This window comes from Anopheles merus, chromosome 3R (genome assembly GCF_017562075.2).
Source record: "Anopheles merus strain MAF chromosome 3R, AmerM5.1, whole genome shotgun sequence".
Taxonomy (NCBI): domain Eukaryota; kingdom Metazoa; phylum Arthropoda; class Insecta; order Diptera; family Culicidae; genus Anopheles; species Anopheles merus.
The window spans coordinates 11,723,008-11,740,138 of record NC_054084.1 but is presented as its reverse complement, the minus strand read 5'-3'; the positions used below and the strand labels follow the sequence as shown (position 1 = coordinate 11,740,138).

Below are 17,131 nucleotides of genomic sequence, written 5' to 3'. Positions count from 1 at the left end.
GGCCATTGTTAGTCCGACTCTCAACGACTCCAGACGACTCCGACTCTGCACGACTTCGCACGATTCCGACTCCAAACGACTCCGGACGACTCCGAACGACTCCGAATGACTCCAACTCCCAAAAACTCCGGACGACTCCTACTCTGAACGACTTCGGACCTCTCTGGCCGACTCCGGACGTCTCTGGACGACTCTGAACGACTCCGAACGACTCGAACTCCAAAAAACTTCAAACGACTAAGGACGATTCCAACTCTGCACGACTCCGGACGACTTCGGACGAATGCCACTCCGAATGACTTCGAATACTCTAACTCCCAATGACTCCGGACGACTCCAATTCTGAACGACTCCGGGCGACTCTGGACAACTCCGAACGTCTCCGGACGACTCCAAGTCTGAACGACTCCTAACGACTCTGGACGTATCCGAATGAATCCAAACGACTTCGGATGACTCCGACTCCCAACGACTCCAACTCTGAACGACTCCGGACAACTCCAACGACTCCAAAAGACTCCGGACGAATCCCAACGACTTCAACTCCGGAAGATTCCGAACGACTCCGGATAATGCTGGGCGGACCTACCTTTCGGAGTCGATTCCGATTGGAGTCGGATCGGAGTCGACTTCGGATTTTTGCCAACTTAATCCATCACTAAGTCTGCTACTGGATTGCTTTCTACTCGGATGCGATGAAATTTTAGCATAATCATGCAAAGCATACAAAACGTCGTCACTTGAATGCGCTTCAAGCCGTTAATTTAAAAACTTTACAAACTCAAGTTTTAAGTTCTAATCAATTTAAAAACACACTTAATAATTATTAATTGTTAATAAAACACTATTTGTTTCCCTTTATTTCCGCTGCAACTTCCTACAACCCAATCCGTGCCGGTGTACGGCGCGGCGTTGCGCCCGGCGTCACGATCTCCTGCTTGATCGTAAACTTGTGCTTCTCCTCGTCCTGCTTGCGCTGCTCCATCTGCTGCTGCGCTTCCCGCATCTGCACCTCCATCGCGTTCTGATGCTCCACCGCCTGGCGCCGCTTGTCCCGCCCGCTCTTGCCCGTTTCCTTCACCGAGAAGAACATCGGGCCCAGCTCGGCCAACCAGTACCCGTCCACGGCCGTCGCGCACTGCATGTACTCTTTCGCCGTCATGATCAGCTCGTGGTACACGACGTAGTCCGGTGTGGTGCCGAGCCCGTACAGTGCCGAGGTAGGATGCAGATGGCACGGCATGCCCGTGCGCAGGTTCACATACTCGCCGATGCCCTTCAGCCGGGCCGCCTGGTAGAAGTACGCCGAGCAGATGCACTTGCGCACCACGTCCCAGTCGGTGCCGCACGATTTCAGCGTTAGCCGCTGCTGCTGGCTGTAGATGTCCTTGAGCTGCTGGCGCACTTCGCGCACCTTGCGCATTGCCTTCACGTGGATGAAGTGTTCGTTGCACCAGGAGCCGGAGTATCTGGAAAGAAAAGGCCATCGGTCATTGGATCGGTCTTGGATGCCGTGGCGGCACACTTACTTGTTCATCTTCCACTGCTGGTACACGTTCAGGTAGGTGAGGTGGTCGGATTCGGGCACCTGGAACTTTTCCCTCACACTGTCCGCTTCCTCCTCCCGTCCCTTGGGACGGTAGAAGATCGAGGGCACGGAAAGCATCGATACTGAAATAAAAATAATTTTTTAAATTAATAATAATCACTAACCAAAAGTCTTGCAGCCTTACCAATGATTAAAATCTCCTCACTACATCCCATCTCGTTGGCCACGATCAGCATCTGGCACTGGGGTGGATCGAGCGGAAACTCGGCCATCTGACGCCCCAGCGGCGTAAGCGCCCCGGTATGATCCAGCGCACCCAAAATCCACAGCTGATAGAGCGAGTTCAGTATATTGTCCTGGGGCGGTGGATCCATAAAATGAAACTGCAGCAAATCGCTCACTCCGAGCGACTTCAACAGCAGCACCGTGTTGGCCAAATTGGTACGCTGAATCTCCGGCACGGTCAGATGCAGCAGCTCGTCCTTGTACTGCCGCTCGGTGTACAGCCGGAACGCTTGGCCGGGCCCGGTACGGCCCGCACGACCCGACCGCTGGTTCGCGTTCGCCTGCGAGATCGGATAGATCTGCAGCGCGTCCATGCCGATGCGTGGATTGTACACCTTCAGCTTGCAGTACCCCGAATCGATCACGTACGTAATGCCGTCCACGGTAAGCGACGTCTCGGCAATGTTCGTCGCCACCACGCACTTGCGCGTCCCGTCCGCCGAGCGGTGAAAGATCTTCGCCTGCAGATCGGACGGCAGCTGCGAGTAGATCGGCAAGATGGACAATTCCGGCGCATTATCGATTTCGCCCAACCGTTCCGCCAGCACCTCGCACGTCACTTCGATGTCTTCCTGACCGGGCATAAACACCAGTATGTCGCCCTCCGTCGGCTGCAGATGGATCTGCAGCACCTGCTTGACTGCACCGTCCACGTAATCCTCACACACGTTCTTCCCGTAAAACACGTCCACCGGAAAGGTACGACCCGGGATGGTGAACGTCGGCACGTTGCCGAAAAAGTTGGAAAACTTGCCCGCATCCATCGTGGCGGACGTGACGATCAGCTTCAAATCCCGTCGCTTGGCAACGATCTCGCGCAGCAGCCCGAACAGCACATCCGTCGACAGGGAGCGCTCGTGCGCCTCGTCCATTATGATCACACTGTACCCGTCCAGCTCCTTGTCGCGCAAGCTTTCGCGCAGCAGTATACCGTCCGTCATGTACTTGATGACGGTTTTCTCCGACGTGCAGTCCTCGAACCGGATCGCGTACCCCACCTCCTGCCCCAGCGAGCAGTCCATCTCGTCGGACACGCGCTTCGCCACGGACATGGCCGCCACACGGCGCGGCTGCGTGCAGCCGATCATGCCGTGCCGGCTGTACCCGTCCTCGTGCAGGTACTGCGTGAGCTGCGTCGTCTTGCCGCTGCCCGTCTCACCCACAATGATGATGATCGAGTTCTCGCGTATGATGTTCAGCAGGTCCTGGCGCACCGCAAACACGGGCAGCGATCGGCGCTGCTGCTGGATCGTCTTCCGGCGCGGCGCAAACTCACCCTTCTCCCCGCCAATGTGGTCCGCGTACTTTTGATCCTTGCGCGAATCGTACGCCTCATCGTCGCCGTCGGCCGGATCCTGCTCGTCCTTATCCTTTGCCACGCCCATAATGTTGCCCAGCTTCGTGCCGCCCAGCTGCCAGTGCTTCGCCTGCGCCCGCTTGCGCTCCTTCAACTCCCGGTACGTGCGCACCAGAGCGCTTCCTTTGCGTGCGTTGATTGCCATATCGCTGGTCGGTTCGCGCACCGGCACGACCGGTTCCGGTTGCTTCGTGAACACAATCCTACCGTCCAGAAACGGCGGCACGGTATGATGCACCAGCAGATGCACCCGCTCGAGCGCTTCCTCGTCGAAGTCTTCGTTCACGTTCACCGACATTACCACACCGGACGTGAGCAGACGGTTCTTCTCCCACAGCTCGTTGTCTTTGTTGATCTGTCGCTGCTGGGCGGAAATGCGCCGATTGTTGCGCGACTGTTGCTGCTGCTCGCGCTGCTGCAGGTACTGGGAGTTGAGCTCGGAAAATTCGTTCATCTGCCGCTCGTCATCGCTGCCGTACCATTCCCGGTCGAGGCGCAGCTGCTCCTCGTTCCACTGTTCGCGGTCCGCTTCGGTGAACTCGGCACCGGAGAAGGGTTTCGGCGTTGGGAAGTCCCAGGACGAGCGCTGTCCGGACGGTTCACCATCGTCATCCTCGTCGTCGGTCCAGTTCGAGCTGGACGGTTGCTTCGAACGGTGCCTGCTTCGCGGTGTGCTTGGCTCATACCGGGAGAAAGTGCTGTGTGACAAAGCAAAACAAGAAGGTCCATTAGAAGTGGACGTTAAAAGCAATAAAACGCTAAGCACATACCTTCGTCTCGATTCCGATCCGGACCGTACGCTCGGTGGACGATATTGCTCCCGCCGGCGATGCTCATCCTTCGACGTCGCATACAGGCTGCCCTTCTTCCGGTGCGCATCATACTCTGCCGACCCCTTGCTGGACAGCTTCTGCCGTGCGACGTCACTCACCCCGCCACTGTAGGAAGGCGTCTCGACCGCACGCTCTCGGTACTTTCGTGAGTTTGATCGATGATAATCCTCCTCCTCCCGTCGGCTGCGCTTACGGCGCTCGCTACCTTCCCTATCGCGCCTCTCCTCCGAATCGCGATGCTTTCGTGATGAAGAATGGTGCTCCCTCCTTCTCCGCTCGGACCCGCGTTCGTCCGGATCATCGCCATCGTCCGCCTCGTGCCCGTAGAAGGACAGTTTGCTAGCCTTTTTCTGCTGGGCACGGCGGGCTGCGGCAAGTTTGTCCAGCCCCAGGAGCGACGTTTGCGGTTGCTTAAACACGATATCATCTTCACCTTTGTCTCGGCGCAGCACCAAGCCACCGGAGCGACCCTCTTTCGGTTGGTCCGGTTCCAGCTTATCTACCGCAGTAAAGTTTTCCATTTTTCGGATTGCACTAACGATGTGGCTTAATGGGACAGCAAAGGGAAATTTATTAGGCGAACAGATAGTGAAAAACTATCATTTTACAGGTAAAAAAAAACGCTTTTGCACAGCAGAAAATCAGTGCGATTGTAAATGAGGGTGAGTTTGTTTACAGTACGCTCTGTCAACGGGAGTGACGATAACGGTGGGTGTTGTGTTGATCATAATGTTTGACAGTTGGAAGGAAAACAAAAATAAACACGATATTTGAATTGACCGTTGGCAACCAACTTCGAAAGGATCAGTGTGCAAATTCTACTAACTTCCCTACGCTAATTCATACGCTACAAATTTACCACCGGGTATGGTTTTCGACTGGAACTGGAATTGTATTGGTTTCATATCCGAACCAGGTCCAAGTATCGATCCGAATCTGAATCCGAAACAGTTCCAGATACAGTTCTTGTCAATTAATGCAATCTGGAGCAATTTTGGATCATTGTGGGTTCATGATCGGTTCCAAGCGGTATGGGTTCAGCATCAGTTCCAGGTCCTTTATGGGTTTACTTTCAGTTCCAGGACTGGTATGGATTCATTAGTAGTTCCAGGACCGGTATGGGTTCAGTATCGGCTTCAAGTCTGGTATCGATTCAGTATTACTTTCAGAACCGGTATAAGTTCATGATAGTTTCCCGAGCCGGTGAGGGTTTATGATAGGTTCCAAGACCGGTATGATTTCATGAGAGATTCCAAGGCAGGTGCGGGATCATGATCGATTACAGAACCAGTATGGGTTTATGAGTAGTCCAGTACGAGTATGGTTTTATAATCGGTTCCAGGACCGCCATGAGTTCAGTATCAGTTCTAGTACGAGTATGGGTTTCTGGTCGGTTCTAGGGCCGGTACGGTTTCAGTATCAGTTCCAGTACCGGTATGGGTTAATGATAGACGACAGAAAGGAAAGGAATAGAAAATGGACAATAAACACACAATATTAGAAAAAAACAACTTATTTCTCAAAACACATACGTTCTTTCTTTGATAATATTTGATCAAATTATCCCATTTTCAGTTTTGCCGTGTATCGGCCTACGCCTTTCATTTTTATTGTAGGTAGTGTCTCTAGCAATTAATCAGTAAAATACATTTATAAAAATATTAACACAGCTGCTCTGTCTCTTCCACACACCCCTACTGAGAAATACATTGATGCAACACACAGAAAAAAATGTAAAATATAATAATGTAATGAATATACGGTACCGGTACCGGTACAGGAAAAAAAGCAAAAATACCTCCTACTGACTACAGTTTTTTTTTTTTTATTATTTCTGTTTCCTTGTGTTTTTCGTCCTTGTTAAATGGTGGATGTGTTGTTAAAAAAGAGAAATATATTTCACTTGCTTTTTTTAATGTTTCATACTAATAAAACGACAGAGAATGTGTGTGTGTTACAACAAAAAACCTCTTTCTATGTTATTATATATTTTCTTCGGTATATTTTGAGCAGCTTTTGTAAATAGTTTCATTTATGTATTGTATGTATTTCACCAAAAAAAACGTTTGCATGCGCTCCTTCTTTCATTGCCCGGTTTCTTCTTTTCGTTCGTTATAATGTCTTTGAGCATACGCAAATCGTAATGCATTACTAAAATTGAACAATATTGTTCTTCGTGATAAACACACACACACATTTATAGCGCTGTACTTCTTCTACTGCACTACACACATGGTGGTGCCTGCTGTTACCTACTTTTTTGGGGCGGAGAGAGAGAACGAGGAGCGATTGTTTTCTTACAATCCTCTATGCAATGAATTTGTTTCGGTTGTTTCATTTCCCTCCTATTTATTATTATTTAGCAAACATTGTGAGATTCTTCGTGATGGTGTGTAAAGGTAAGGTGGAAGGTGTGCGTGCCAATATAAATTGCAAAACCTTGTGTAATCGTGCCTGCCACACACACACAGTGAACACCTAAAACTGTATTGTTATTCGCATCGAACCAATCAAACCAACATCCTAGGTTGTGTATGTGAGTGTTAAATTATTTTCTCAAACCGTGTGCAATCAAACCCCTTTCCTCTTTACTCCCGATTGCATTCCAGTGCATTTTCGGTGCAAGTTTGAAACTTCCGTTAATAGGTTTAACGAATCGTGACGGTTGGTACAGAAAATAGTTTCAAATCGTTATAAGAAACGTTTCCTCCCTCTTGACCAGAATGTTTATGGAAAGTATAATAATAAATGGAATGATAATAAATGTATGCTTTAACGCCAGTCTTAACTTGGTAATATTAAATTCATTTGTAATTCAATTTCTGTTGTTTGCTGTCCTCTACCGAATCTTCCGAAATTGCTAAAGATATTAAAATGGGGAAAAAACCTAAAAATAGAAAATCCCTCTTCTGTTAGTGTTAATGGAACGTATTGTAGCCGATCACGATCTACATTTAAATGTATATATCTGTAAAATTCATACACATATAGACTGTTGCAACGGCATACATGGCTTATTCGATATTCGATCCGCCATTTAAGCTTGGTTGGTGGTTCACTTTTTGGAATTATCTACCCACACACACACAGTCGGACAGCATGATTCGGTGCGCCAATAGCACACTAAGTGGGACACACATCAGTTGGGAATGTTAAAAAGTTTGACAGTGAGTGTGTGTGTGTGTTTTTTTTTAAGGGATTTTCTACACCATCTAAAGCGTGAAATCAAATGCAAAATTTCGCTGCTACCTCTTCTGGGCGCTCTTTTCTCCTGCCTATTGGTCTCTCCTTATATGATGCATTATTAGCACAATCTTCTAAATATATTGATTTGAAAGTTACATCGGCTACCATTTTTTCCCTTCTCTTATCTTCTTACCAACGTTAGCATTTGATGAAACTACGACTGTCTTCTATACTATACTGTGTGTATCGCTATACTATGAACCAAAGTTGTGATGATGGTACTTCTTCGTGCATAGCACGTAACGTTTCAAGGGGGAACTGCTGCTGCTGCTCTCTCTCTTTGCTTTCTAGAGGGATGCATAGTATTGATAAATGCGCGCATTCGGACGACGCTCTAAACCGCGTGTACTACCTTCCCTTTTTTTCTTCTTTTCTTTAAACAACTTCTCGATACTCTATCGGTACAGCGAAAAATTATTGATTTTCATTTGTTCCCACATTCGAATGTCTGGTTCGCTGGTGTGCTTTTGGCTGGGAGAGAAGGGGGTGGTGGGAACGGGTAGTGATAGTGCCTTTGGGGATTGCTCTACCACCGGGTGGAGTTGGAGGTATTCAAATGGTATTCTTTTATCTGTTTTTTTTTCTGAGCCTGTTGTTGTTTGTGTTGTTCTGTAACGGGATTTTCTTGAATATTTTAAAGTTTTCTATTCCTCCTTCAGTTAGAGGAAAGTTAGAGGTGAATTTGATTTTTTGGCGTTTATCGGTAATGAGATGATATTAAATCGACTTGCCCATACTGTTTCGATTGATTCGGTAACAGGAATGCAACCATGTGGGATAGTTGAGAGGGAAAGAGAGATAGAGTATGTGGTTTGGTGATGTTATTGCATTCAAGATGGATGTCGTGTATTCATCTTCTTCGTTTAAAATGCTCTCTCTGCTGCTCAATTTAGACGGTCTCGTACTGACGGCGGAAGGATCCATACAGACAGCAGGCCAGCAGGACAGCAATCAGCTAAAATTAGAATTAACAAAAAAACATAAAATTAAACGGTTGAGTCATTTAAAAAACATTCCCAGCATGCAATTATTATACAAGGATTGAGTTGATAGAAAAAAAAAGAAATTATCTACACGACCAAAACCTCTAAACCTCGCAAAAGGGAATATAAATCAAAACGCGCTCATTACCATACAGCCCACACGGTTTTGCAGGAAATGTAGCAAACGAACCACACGATATCAGCATACTGTGGCGGAATTTTTGCGGCTCCCCCAAAAATTCCACAATCCGGAGAGAATGTTTTGCATGTCCAAACACAATGTACCGTCAGGAAAAAACACAGGGTCCAGTGGGTTAGTTTGCATAACCGCCAGTTGATTTTTGCCGCGGTTAACACAAACACACCAGCATGGATGTTCACATCACACATTTAGCAACGTTGCTGCGCTGTGCTCATCCTTTACATTCTCCTCGATATGGCAAAGTTTTCAATCAAATTTTATTTCTCTCGTCCGGCGTGTGTGCCCCTTCCGACGGAAGAGGAAGATAAAGTTTGTCTGGCCAATTTAGCATGCATTTGTTCCTTAAATAAAGAAGGTACTTCCTGTACTTGTGTAGGGAGCTGGTTTTTTACGCCTATAATATACTTAATATTTCAATACACTTTTATGGGGCTCAACTACAAATCACTCAATGAAATGTTATTTGTAATTGATTTTTATGCAAAAAAACGAATTAAACATAAACATAATTAATGCGAGGTCAGAGGTCAAGCAGTAGCAAGCTGACATTAAACAAACACCACTATTGGCTCCGTGTCGATATTGATTATAAACATTAATTCCTCGTGTTCAACATTAAACACTTTAAACACACAGTTCTCCCTCTCCCCCCTTACCTGCACAATGGCCAACCCGATGCCAATGCCGGCGAGGATGAGCGATTTCGAGCCGAGATAGCTGGACAGCTTCGAGAAGCAACCCTCCGTCGAGGCGTACTCCCTGGTGCACTTGTTCACACCGACCGGCATCCGGTGGCAGCAGGCCCGCGGCACCGTGTCGTTCTTGTAGATCGGTTCCCAGTCCTCCGGTCCCTTAATGCCGCAGCACACCATCTCCGACTGCACGAGATTCCACGCCTCCTGGGCGCCCTTGTCCGTGGCGTAGCTGTCCAGCGTCTTGTTGAAGCCCTTCTCCAGTATGCCGCTCAGCTCTTCGTGCTTGTAGTACCCGGCGATGCCGATGCCGATTTCGGCCAGGAACACCAGTGCCAGGAAAATGGAAAACTGGCAAACAAGCGAGACAAGAAAAGAAGGTCAGTGAATCATTGCTCACGGTGATGGGAGGGAAATGGCGTGAGCTTACGGTGATGATCATGCACGGGCTTTCCTTGGCGGCACCGCAGCAACCGAAGCATGCCACGACGAAGATGATCGACCCGATGACGATGAGCACGATCGGTGCGGTCCAGAAGTTGTCACCTTGAAATAGAAAGCGAGTAATCAGGCTCAAGTTCATGCCCATCACGAGGTTCTGCCAGGGCACCACAATTATGGTAATATTTACCGACAAAGTTCGAGTAATGGTAATAATTCGATTGAATGATGGCTCCCGTAACAATCACGACCAGCCCGGTGATCTGCAAATAGAAGAAACAGAGAGAGAAAATGGACATGATAAAAAAGGGTGGGAAATGAATCAGAATCTGAGGTGCACGGTGTGGATGATGTGTGTGTGTGTGTACACAAATCGAGGTAAAAGACAGAAAAAACAATCAACCCTGATGAACGGGGTTCTGTATGCCAGGACACACGTTCAAACACACGCGTTGTTATTGATAGAAGACAGACCGTGAAATTAATTGCAAATCGATAAGTGAATTGATGGACAACGCCAACCGGCTCTTTCCGGCAGGCAGTACCCACACAAATGAATTTTTGCGCTCGTCGGAAATCGTGCCGCTTGGGCTTGGGGGTACTGTACACATCAGGCCCGGAATTAAACCTGGCTTGGCCCCACCATGCTCAATCCAACAAACGATGTTTGCACAACGACCGTTCGAACGAATAGTCAGGTCACAGTAAATGGCTGCTAAATTATCATCATCATCATGTAGAGGAATGATTTCACAAACACATTTACTCTTCTTTTGTTTAAAAAAAAAGTATTACCGAGTGAAGTATTAAATCATAATTACAAGAAAAGTGGATGAGTGAAATTGAATTTTTGAGTGTCACATATACTACAACACTACGCATTTCCGATACAAGCACGCTTCAACAGTGCCGAATGGGCAGACCCATTTTGTGATCAAATTCGGCAAACGAAAACAGGCCCACCATAAATTTCCATTCCACACCTTTCTTTTCGGCGGGGTGTTTGATTATAAATTGTATATACACCAAGGAGATAGAACACATTTTTTTAAAAAAACATTCCAAATAAGATACGATACAAGGATACGCATTTTCCCGTTCTGATGCTTTGTGGGTCGATGGGAGAAATGGTGTCCGGGAATGGAAAATGATGTTGCCAAGGTTATGCTGTGTAGGCGCTGTTGTGTACCCGGAAGGACACAAAGGAGGGATAACGTCTAGGAGAGGGGGCATTATGCTTCTCTTCCGAGACACATGCATTAATAAAAATTTCTTATCGTTTTGCGCTTTGCAGCGTAGGCACGATGAATTGAAAATGCAAAATGGAAAAGGATAATTTTTCTTCTTGCACGAATGAACAAGGACAGTAAGAAGTGAAACACATGTGTTTTATAAGTCATAGCCACTATCTCTTAGCTTTATAATATTTGATTTTTACGTTATACTAAATATTGTGTTTATGCTGGATATTTAAATATATTTTTTTACTGGGTTGTGTTTGATATTGTTTTTGCTGTGCTAGTTTGTTTGTGCTGTTTTCGCTGTCTTGGTTTTATGTGTAATTGTTTATATTCATTTATTTATTCATTTTACTGGTTTATTATTAATTAACATTGCCACTAATTCTAACACTTTTGAATTTTCAAAACACTTTACTATTCTTTACTGTACTATTATAACTTTTTTATACAAATGTACGTTTGAATTAGGTTAGTGATATATTTTATTTATTATTTACTTTTATTATTTTTTAAGCATATCAAAAGTTTGAAGATTATATTATATGTACAATTATATGTACAAAATATATTATATATTTTATTTATTAGATTATTTATTTTGAAAAACATATAATATGTAAAAAATTAACAGTGTAATTTTAAGGATGCCCTAACTAGTGAATATATAACATCTTCTTCTTCTTCCTCCTCTTTGGCACAACAAGCGTTGTCGGTCAAGGCCTGCCTGTACCATTAGTGGGGCTTGGCTTTCAGTGACTTACTGATTACACATAGCAGGGCTCGGTCCATATGGGGCTTGAACCCATGACGGGCATGTTGTTAAGTCATACGAATTAACGACTGTATCACCAGACCGGCCCATTTGTGTAAGGCGTCATCCATCAGTTACGTAACTGTGGGAGAGGGGGTATCCTCAAACATCACGATTTATTACATGGGGATTAAGGGGAGTTAAACGTAAAGTTTTTGTTAACAAATGAGTAATAAACGATTATTATTCTGTATTACTTAACAAACTTTGCGGTTAGGCCGGCTTAAAACGGATTTAGCTACTTTTGATGTACCACGCAGTCGAACTTTCAATGTTTGCGTTACGTTATTGATGGATGACGCTTTATATGTTAAGTTTTTTATTCATTTTTTGTGTGTTTTGTTCGTTATTTGCTTTGTTCTACATTTATTTGATACTTAATTTTCCATTTAACTTATAAAACTCTGTCTATTTCAAATAAACTGTTCCATTTGTATTATTAAAAGCCAATTTAAATAGTTCCAGATGGTTCGGGAACAGCATTCAAGATTTTAAAATTGAACAATTTATTTTTGGATTATAGAATAAATAGAGAAATGGCAACTATTGCATATCTGAACTAATCCAATTAAGTTGCAATGAAAAAAGGTATTACACAGAAATTCAAATACATGTTACACAGCAGATTAAGCCAATTAGCAGCATCCACCATATCTTTGGTGCATCGGAAGAAGTTGAACATTAAATCATTTCCATTTTAGCCCCCAACGAGCCTTCGGAGACTAACCCTTAATCTCTGCCGTAATATTACTAATCATTGTCAACGTCACAGGAGCACAGGTGTAGGCAAAATGGGGAAAAAACATAATCCTTTAGCTGCTTTGTAACACCCAGCAGTAGACAAAACCAAGACAGAGCATTAAGGGTAAGTACTTTCAATCCGGAAGCACCGCAAGAAGGCATAAGAGCTTGGGCAGGTGTTTCATGGTGTGGAACAATCGCACTGTATCAACATAAGAGAGAGTGTACCACCAACTTCCCTACCTCATCGTATGCAAAATAGCCCCATTCTGCACGCCACATTACCTTCTTCCCCCGCGGTGCACAGATTTTATCGTGGATGCATCCGGATTAAATCATTCTAGCTGATAGTTTTGCCGGCGGAAGGATTTAAGGCACAAAAAGCACCAGAGTGGTGGAATAACGCCCCGTTGGGTGTGTGCCTTATTGCACACACACACACACACCCCTCAAGGAATTAATGCTGTGTGGAGCCAAAGTGACAAAGTGAGCTCGTTGTAGCGCGAGAAGTTTACCGACTGTAGCAACATGCAAAGCACAGGTGTGCTTTCCCGGTGATGCTGCTTCTAAAAGCATCCGAACGACCCAGACGCAAACCCCATGTAACCTCAACGACCTTTGCAACAATTGAAAGGATGAACGATGCCCTACACTGCATGAGATGAGGCCATACACTGGCACGGCCCAGTACACAACAGAGTACACACCACTTCATGTGCGTGCTTTAATGTGAGCCGCTTTGCCTTATTTTGAATTCTTTTAAAACCAGCACCACCCACCCGATACCCGGTGGGAAATTCGAGGTGAATCATAAAATATTAAAACATCTTAGAACGAATTTCTCAAGAGAGCTTTGGTGGGGGTGGTTGCTGATGTGGAGTAAAAACTAATTTACTCGCCACAATTAATCAATATTTTATAATGAGAAAATGATCAGCTGTCTGCACCGGGAACGCGATTTGGTAGCTAGTAGATGGAAAATTGTTCGTGGAAGAAACCGATCGTCGAATTCGTTTTCTTCTTGTAGTACCTTTTCCTCTCGGGGCAATTGGAATCGAAGAATGGCTAAGGGAAATAAATACTGAAAGGAGTACAGGCTTTTTTCAAAGGATCAGGGAATTTTGGAGCACTTTTATCTTTTTTCTTCCGAGAAGTGAACTTTATGTGTTGGGAATTTAAATCTACGACACCATTATTGGACGAGCACACGGAAAATTCCTTTCGGATTCCACAGTAGGTAAATTAAAGGGGTTCAGTGTGTTCCACCGTATGCGAATTTATCGAACCATTTTGCAACATTTTATAAAGGATATCGTACGATTTGGTCGAAATGAAATCCTAATGAATTTTGGAAATAAAATAAAATAACAATTATATCACATTGCTCGTACAATACATGATTTATCGAATCACTTTCCAATGTAAAAAGCATTATTCACCGCTTGAAACTCATTCCAGCTTGCGTGGAAGAACTGGAAAAATATTGTAGTGCAAATATAACATTTGACAGCCGCACATCTCGCTAGCAGTGAAAAATTCTGTTGACATTTAAAAATTTCTAAGGCAAACCCTGTATTTCATTGCTTGGTTTTCTAAGTTAGTTTTAACACTAGATTTACGGGCGTCTCTTATATTGCACCACGTGCAAGATGTTAATCGACATCCTTCTGGTATTTCATTTGCATCGTCCTAATTTTCGATTTCTTCAGCATGATTTTCAACACGTTTCAAGTTAGATTAAGTTTAAAAATTCTTTGAGATAAGTTCATATGTTTTATTATGAAGCAAATACAGCATTTGACAGCTGTTGAAAAACATTTTGGAAGTGGTGAATAATTATGTGCACATTAGAAAGTGACTTGCAAAACCCTGTAAATCATCTGACCGTTACAGGGTTTTCCAACTCATTTTCGAATGTGAACATTGTTTTCCACCGCGTGCAAAATGTTATTCCACATCACTCTGATATTTCATTTCAGTCACAACAATGTTTAATTTCTTCAGTTAGATTTTTTAAAAATTTCCAGGGTTCTGATAATTTTTGGGACACTTTCTTGAGTCTTTCTTACGTGAACGGAATTTTATCTGAACGTGAATTTTCATTCGAAATACAATAAAATACGCCAAAAATTATGAGATCCCCGGAACACTCTGAAAATATCACTTTTATGGATTGACATCCTTTATTTTCTCCAACTATTTATCTAATTCTCACTAAGGCTTATTTTTAAGACGATCCAATAAACATAATTTTTAACATTTATTTAATTTCATTACAGGGTTTTCCAAGTCAGTTTCGTATGTAAACATTGTTCTTCACCGCATCCAGCACGTTTTTCAACAGCTTTCAAATGGTATATTTGCTTAAACCTGAAATTTCAATTCTTAAACATGATTTTCAACACATAACAAAGAACTGTCAAGCTCAATCCAGCTTGAGACGTGTTGAAAATCATGCTGAAGAAATTAAAAATTATTATGATGGAAATGAAATATCAGATTGATGTAGATTACCTTCTTGCACGCGGCGAATAACAATGTTTACATTCGAAACTAACTCGGAAAACCCTGTAATGTATTAAGAAATCTTCAGATAAGAACCGTCCATGGCGAGAACCAAAGTTGCAGAAGTTACACTTGCCAATAATACAAATGGCCCTTTTACTCCACCTTCCCTTACTAATATTCATGATTTTCCACGCGGAAGTAAATGCTTCAACAGAGCAGTAAAATAGTAAAATATTAAAAACATCAAATATTTGAGCGCATCTAATAAAATTTAGAATATAATTATTATCTTTTCAGAATATCTTTCGTTTCAGCTCAAACATACCGCCGCTACTGATACATGTTCATCGATTTCATAAAGTTATTACGCGCCTTCTGTCGACTTCTGTCGAAAAAAAAAACGACAACAGCGAGGAGGATAGTAGATAACGATCCAATTGTGCCCGACAGTAGACGATGTCTATCGTGTTATTGCGAACATGAAGTCAGCTGAACAAGCCGTGTTCGAACACGATTCAAGCAGAGATAGTGTCAGGGCTTCAAAAACGCTGTGCCGAAAGCAACTCGTTTCTTTGCTATCTTCAACATTCAACTGCTGAAGGTTCCAGAGTGCAACACAGATATTGATGCAACACAGTGTGGAATTGCATAAAAAAAGCATTTCGTTTAATGCGTAACACTTAGTAAAGATGATAAGCGCTTAAAAGGCCAATCGTTTTAACTATGTAAACACGTTCTACTAATCGCTTGTATTCGCTTCTTTGTCCGTTGGGCCACATAATTACTGTTCTCACTTGAGAGCTCATTCGGTGCATCGTAATAACCATCAATTTAGTGCTAATCATGATGGCAAGCGGAGCAAGCTGCAACTCGTCCATCGTCATCCCATCGCTCGCTCAACCTAATGCTCAATTAAAGGCTTGAACAGGGCTGCTGAATGCCAATCTTTAGCTGACCAACACTGGCCACACGTCAAAATCCCCCTGCTGTGCGCGTGTGTATGACACAGGCAATGTTGTGGCAGTTGCATTTCTTTGTTCGCCCTAACAATAGTTCCAGCACAAGAGTCCAGCACGAGTGGCGCATTAGCATATCTCTCTCGCAGCGCTTCACACTGCGCAAATAGGTTGACTGATTTGAGTAATCTAATTTTGCGCTTGTGTCACAAGCGCTCCCGTCTCGGTAGTGCGCATCGATCTGCACGACATACAGATACACCAAGAGCAGAGGGGTGCCTTTTTTGCATGCAAATGATATACCTATCTTTCTGTGCAACATTGACCATTCGATTCGATTTGCGACAACGGTAGCACGAAAAGAGGGTTGAACGTGAAGAGGAGAAGGGGGGTTTTTTGAAATAAATTTGATCGATTTTGGCTGAGAAATGATGTTGTGTCAGGCACACGGCACACTTCATAGGATTATTTTGTTGTAACAGGACAATGGACTTGTGGATACTTGTGGTGCACTTGACGTGTGAGTATGTACATTGGGCATTTATGTCCCTTTTTATAGTATCAAAATTGAATGATGTAATACAATTAAAAGCATAGTAAAAACACTTCAAAGGCGCAGAGTTGAAAAGGAGTTGAAAAGGAGTTGAAAAGAGCCTTTAAAGAGCTTAGCTTCATTCATAGCCTTACTAATAAATTAACACATTTCTACGAAAAAGACAGCTTTCTTGATAAAAAGATGACCTTTTTGATAAAAAGTTAAATAAAAAAATAATGTATTAAGACTACATATACTCACATATACTCTTTTTTTATTAAAAAAAATCAAAGTAATGAAAAATATTTAAAAAGAGCAATGCTATTATTTAAGAGCTTTAATGCACAACTTACAATTTTCAAATATTTAAACAGAAGCAAGTAAAATAAAAAGCAATAAATAAACATGTTCAAGCCATTGAGTTCCTAAACCAGTTCCCCAACAGGGAAACCGCGAGATTTTAATTTTAACCTCTAATTTTATCTTTCATTTTATATTTTCATCCAATTTTTTTGAATATATTCACCATTAGAGTTCGACAAGTACTAGGCGTCTCCGTTGGTGGGAACGGACGATAGTGACTTTATTTTATTTAAAAAATTCTTATGCAAAATATACGCAATATTTTCTTATTTTTCCAACATTTGAGTATAGTTTTTCTTTTCAACATTTTACATGCAATTTATATATGTTTTTCTTTTTAAATACAGTGTCTAATGTAATGTATATATCCTATCAACCATTTTTACCA

General features: G+C 43.5%; 2 protein-coding genes across 4 annotated transcripts in view; both read right to left on the bottom strand.

Annotated features, from left to right (window-relative positions):
* Window positions 1-829: 829 nt before the first annotated feature.
* Window positions 830-4,700, bottom strand: LOC121597012 (pre-mRNA-splicing factor ATP-dependent RNA helicase PRP16). The gene is made up of 4 exons (XM_041922465.1): window positions 3,962-4,700; window positions 1,734-3,889; window positions 1,530-1,671; window positions 830-1,469 (listed from the first exon to the last, which is right to left on the bottom strand). Exons 1-4 carry the CDS (start codon window positions 4,543-4,545, stop codon window positions 878-880), a joined length of 3,474 nt encoding a protein of 1,157 aa, XP_041778399.1. The 5' UTR covers window positions 4,546-4,700; the 3' UTR covers window positions 830-877.
* Window positions 4,701-5,592: 892 nt separating this feature from the next.
* The window catches only part of LOC121596309 (CD63 antigen-like), an 86,453-nt gene continuing 74,914 nt past the window's right edge, over window positions 5,593-17,131 (bottom strand). For all 3 annotated transcript variants that reach the window (XM_041921137.1, XM_041921138.1, XM_041921139.1), the window contains exons 5-8: window positions 9,779-9,851; window positions 9,578-9,693; window positions 9,112-9,498; window positions 5,593-8,225 (exon numbers count right to left, since the gene is read on the bottom strand). In XM_041921137.1, coding sequence (XP_041777071.1) covers window positions 8,160-8,225; window positions 9,112-9,498; window positions 9,578-9,693; window positions 9,779-9,851 — 642 coding nt within the window. In that variant the 3' untranslated portion in view covers window positions 5,593-8,159. The remainder of the gene's footprint in view (window positions 8,226-9,111; window positions 9,499-9,577; window positions 9,694-9,778; window positions 9,852-17,131) is intronic.

Coding starts and splice junctions, on each gene's coding strand:
- LOC121597012 (XM_041922465.1), bottom strand. CDS start 4,545: ATGGAAAACTTTACTGCGGTAGATAAGCTGGAACCGGACCAACCGAAA. Junction 1,672..1,733: donor TGAGGAGATTTTAATCATTG/GTAAGGCTGCAA, acceptor TTTTTATTTCAG/TATCGATGCTTTCCGTGCCC. Junction 1,470..1,529: donor CAGCAGTGGAAGATGAACAA/GTAAGTGTGCCG, acceptor TTTTCTTTCCAG/ATACTCCGGCTCCTGGTGCA.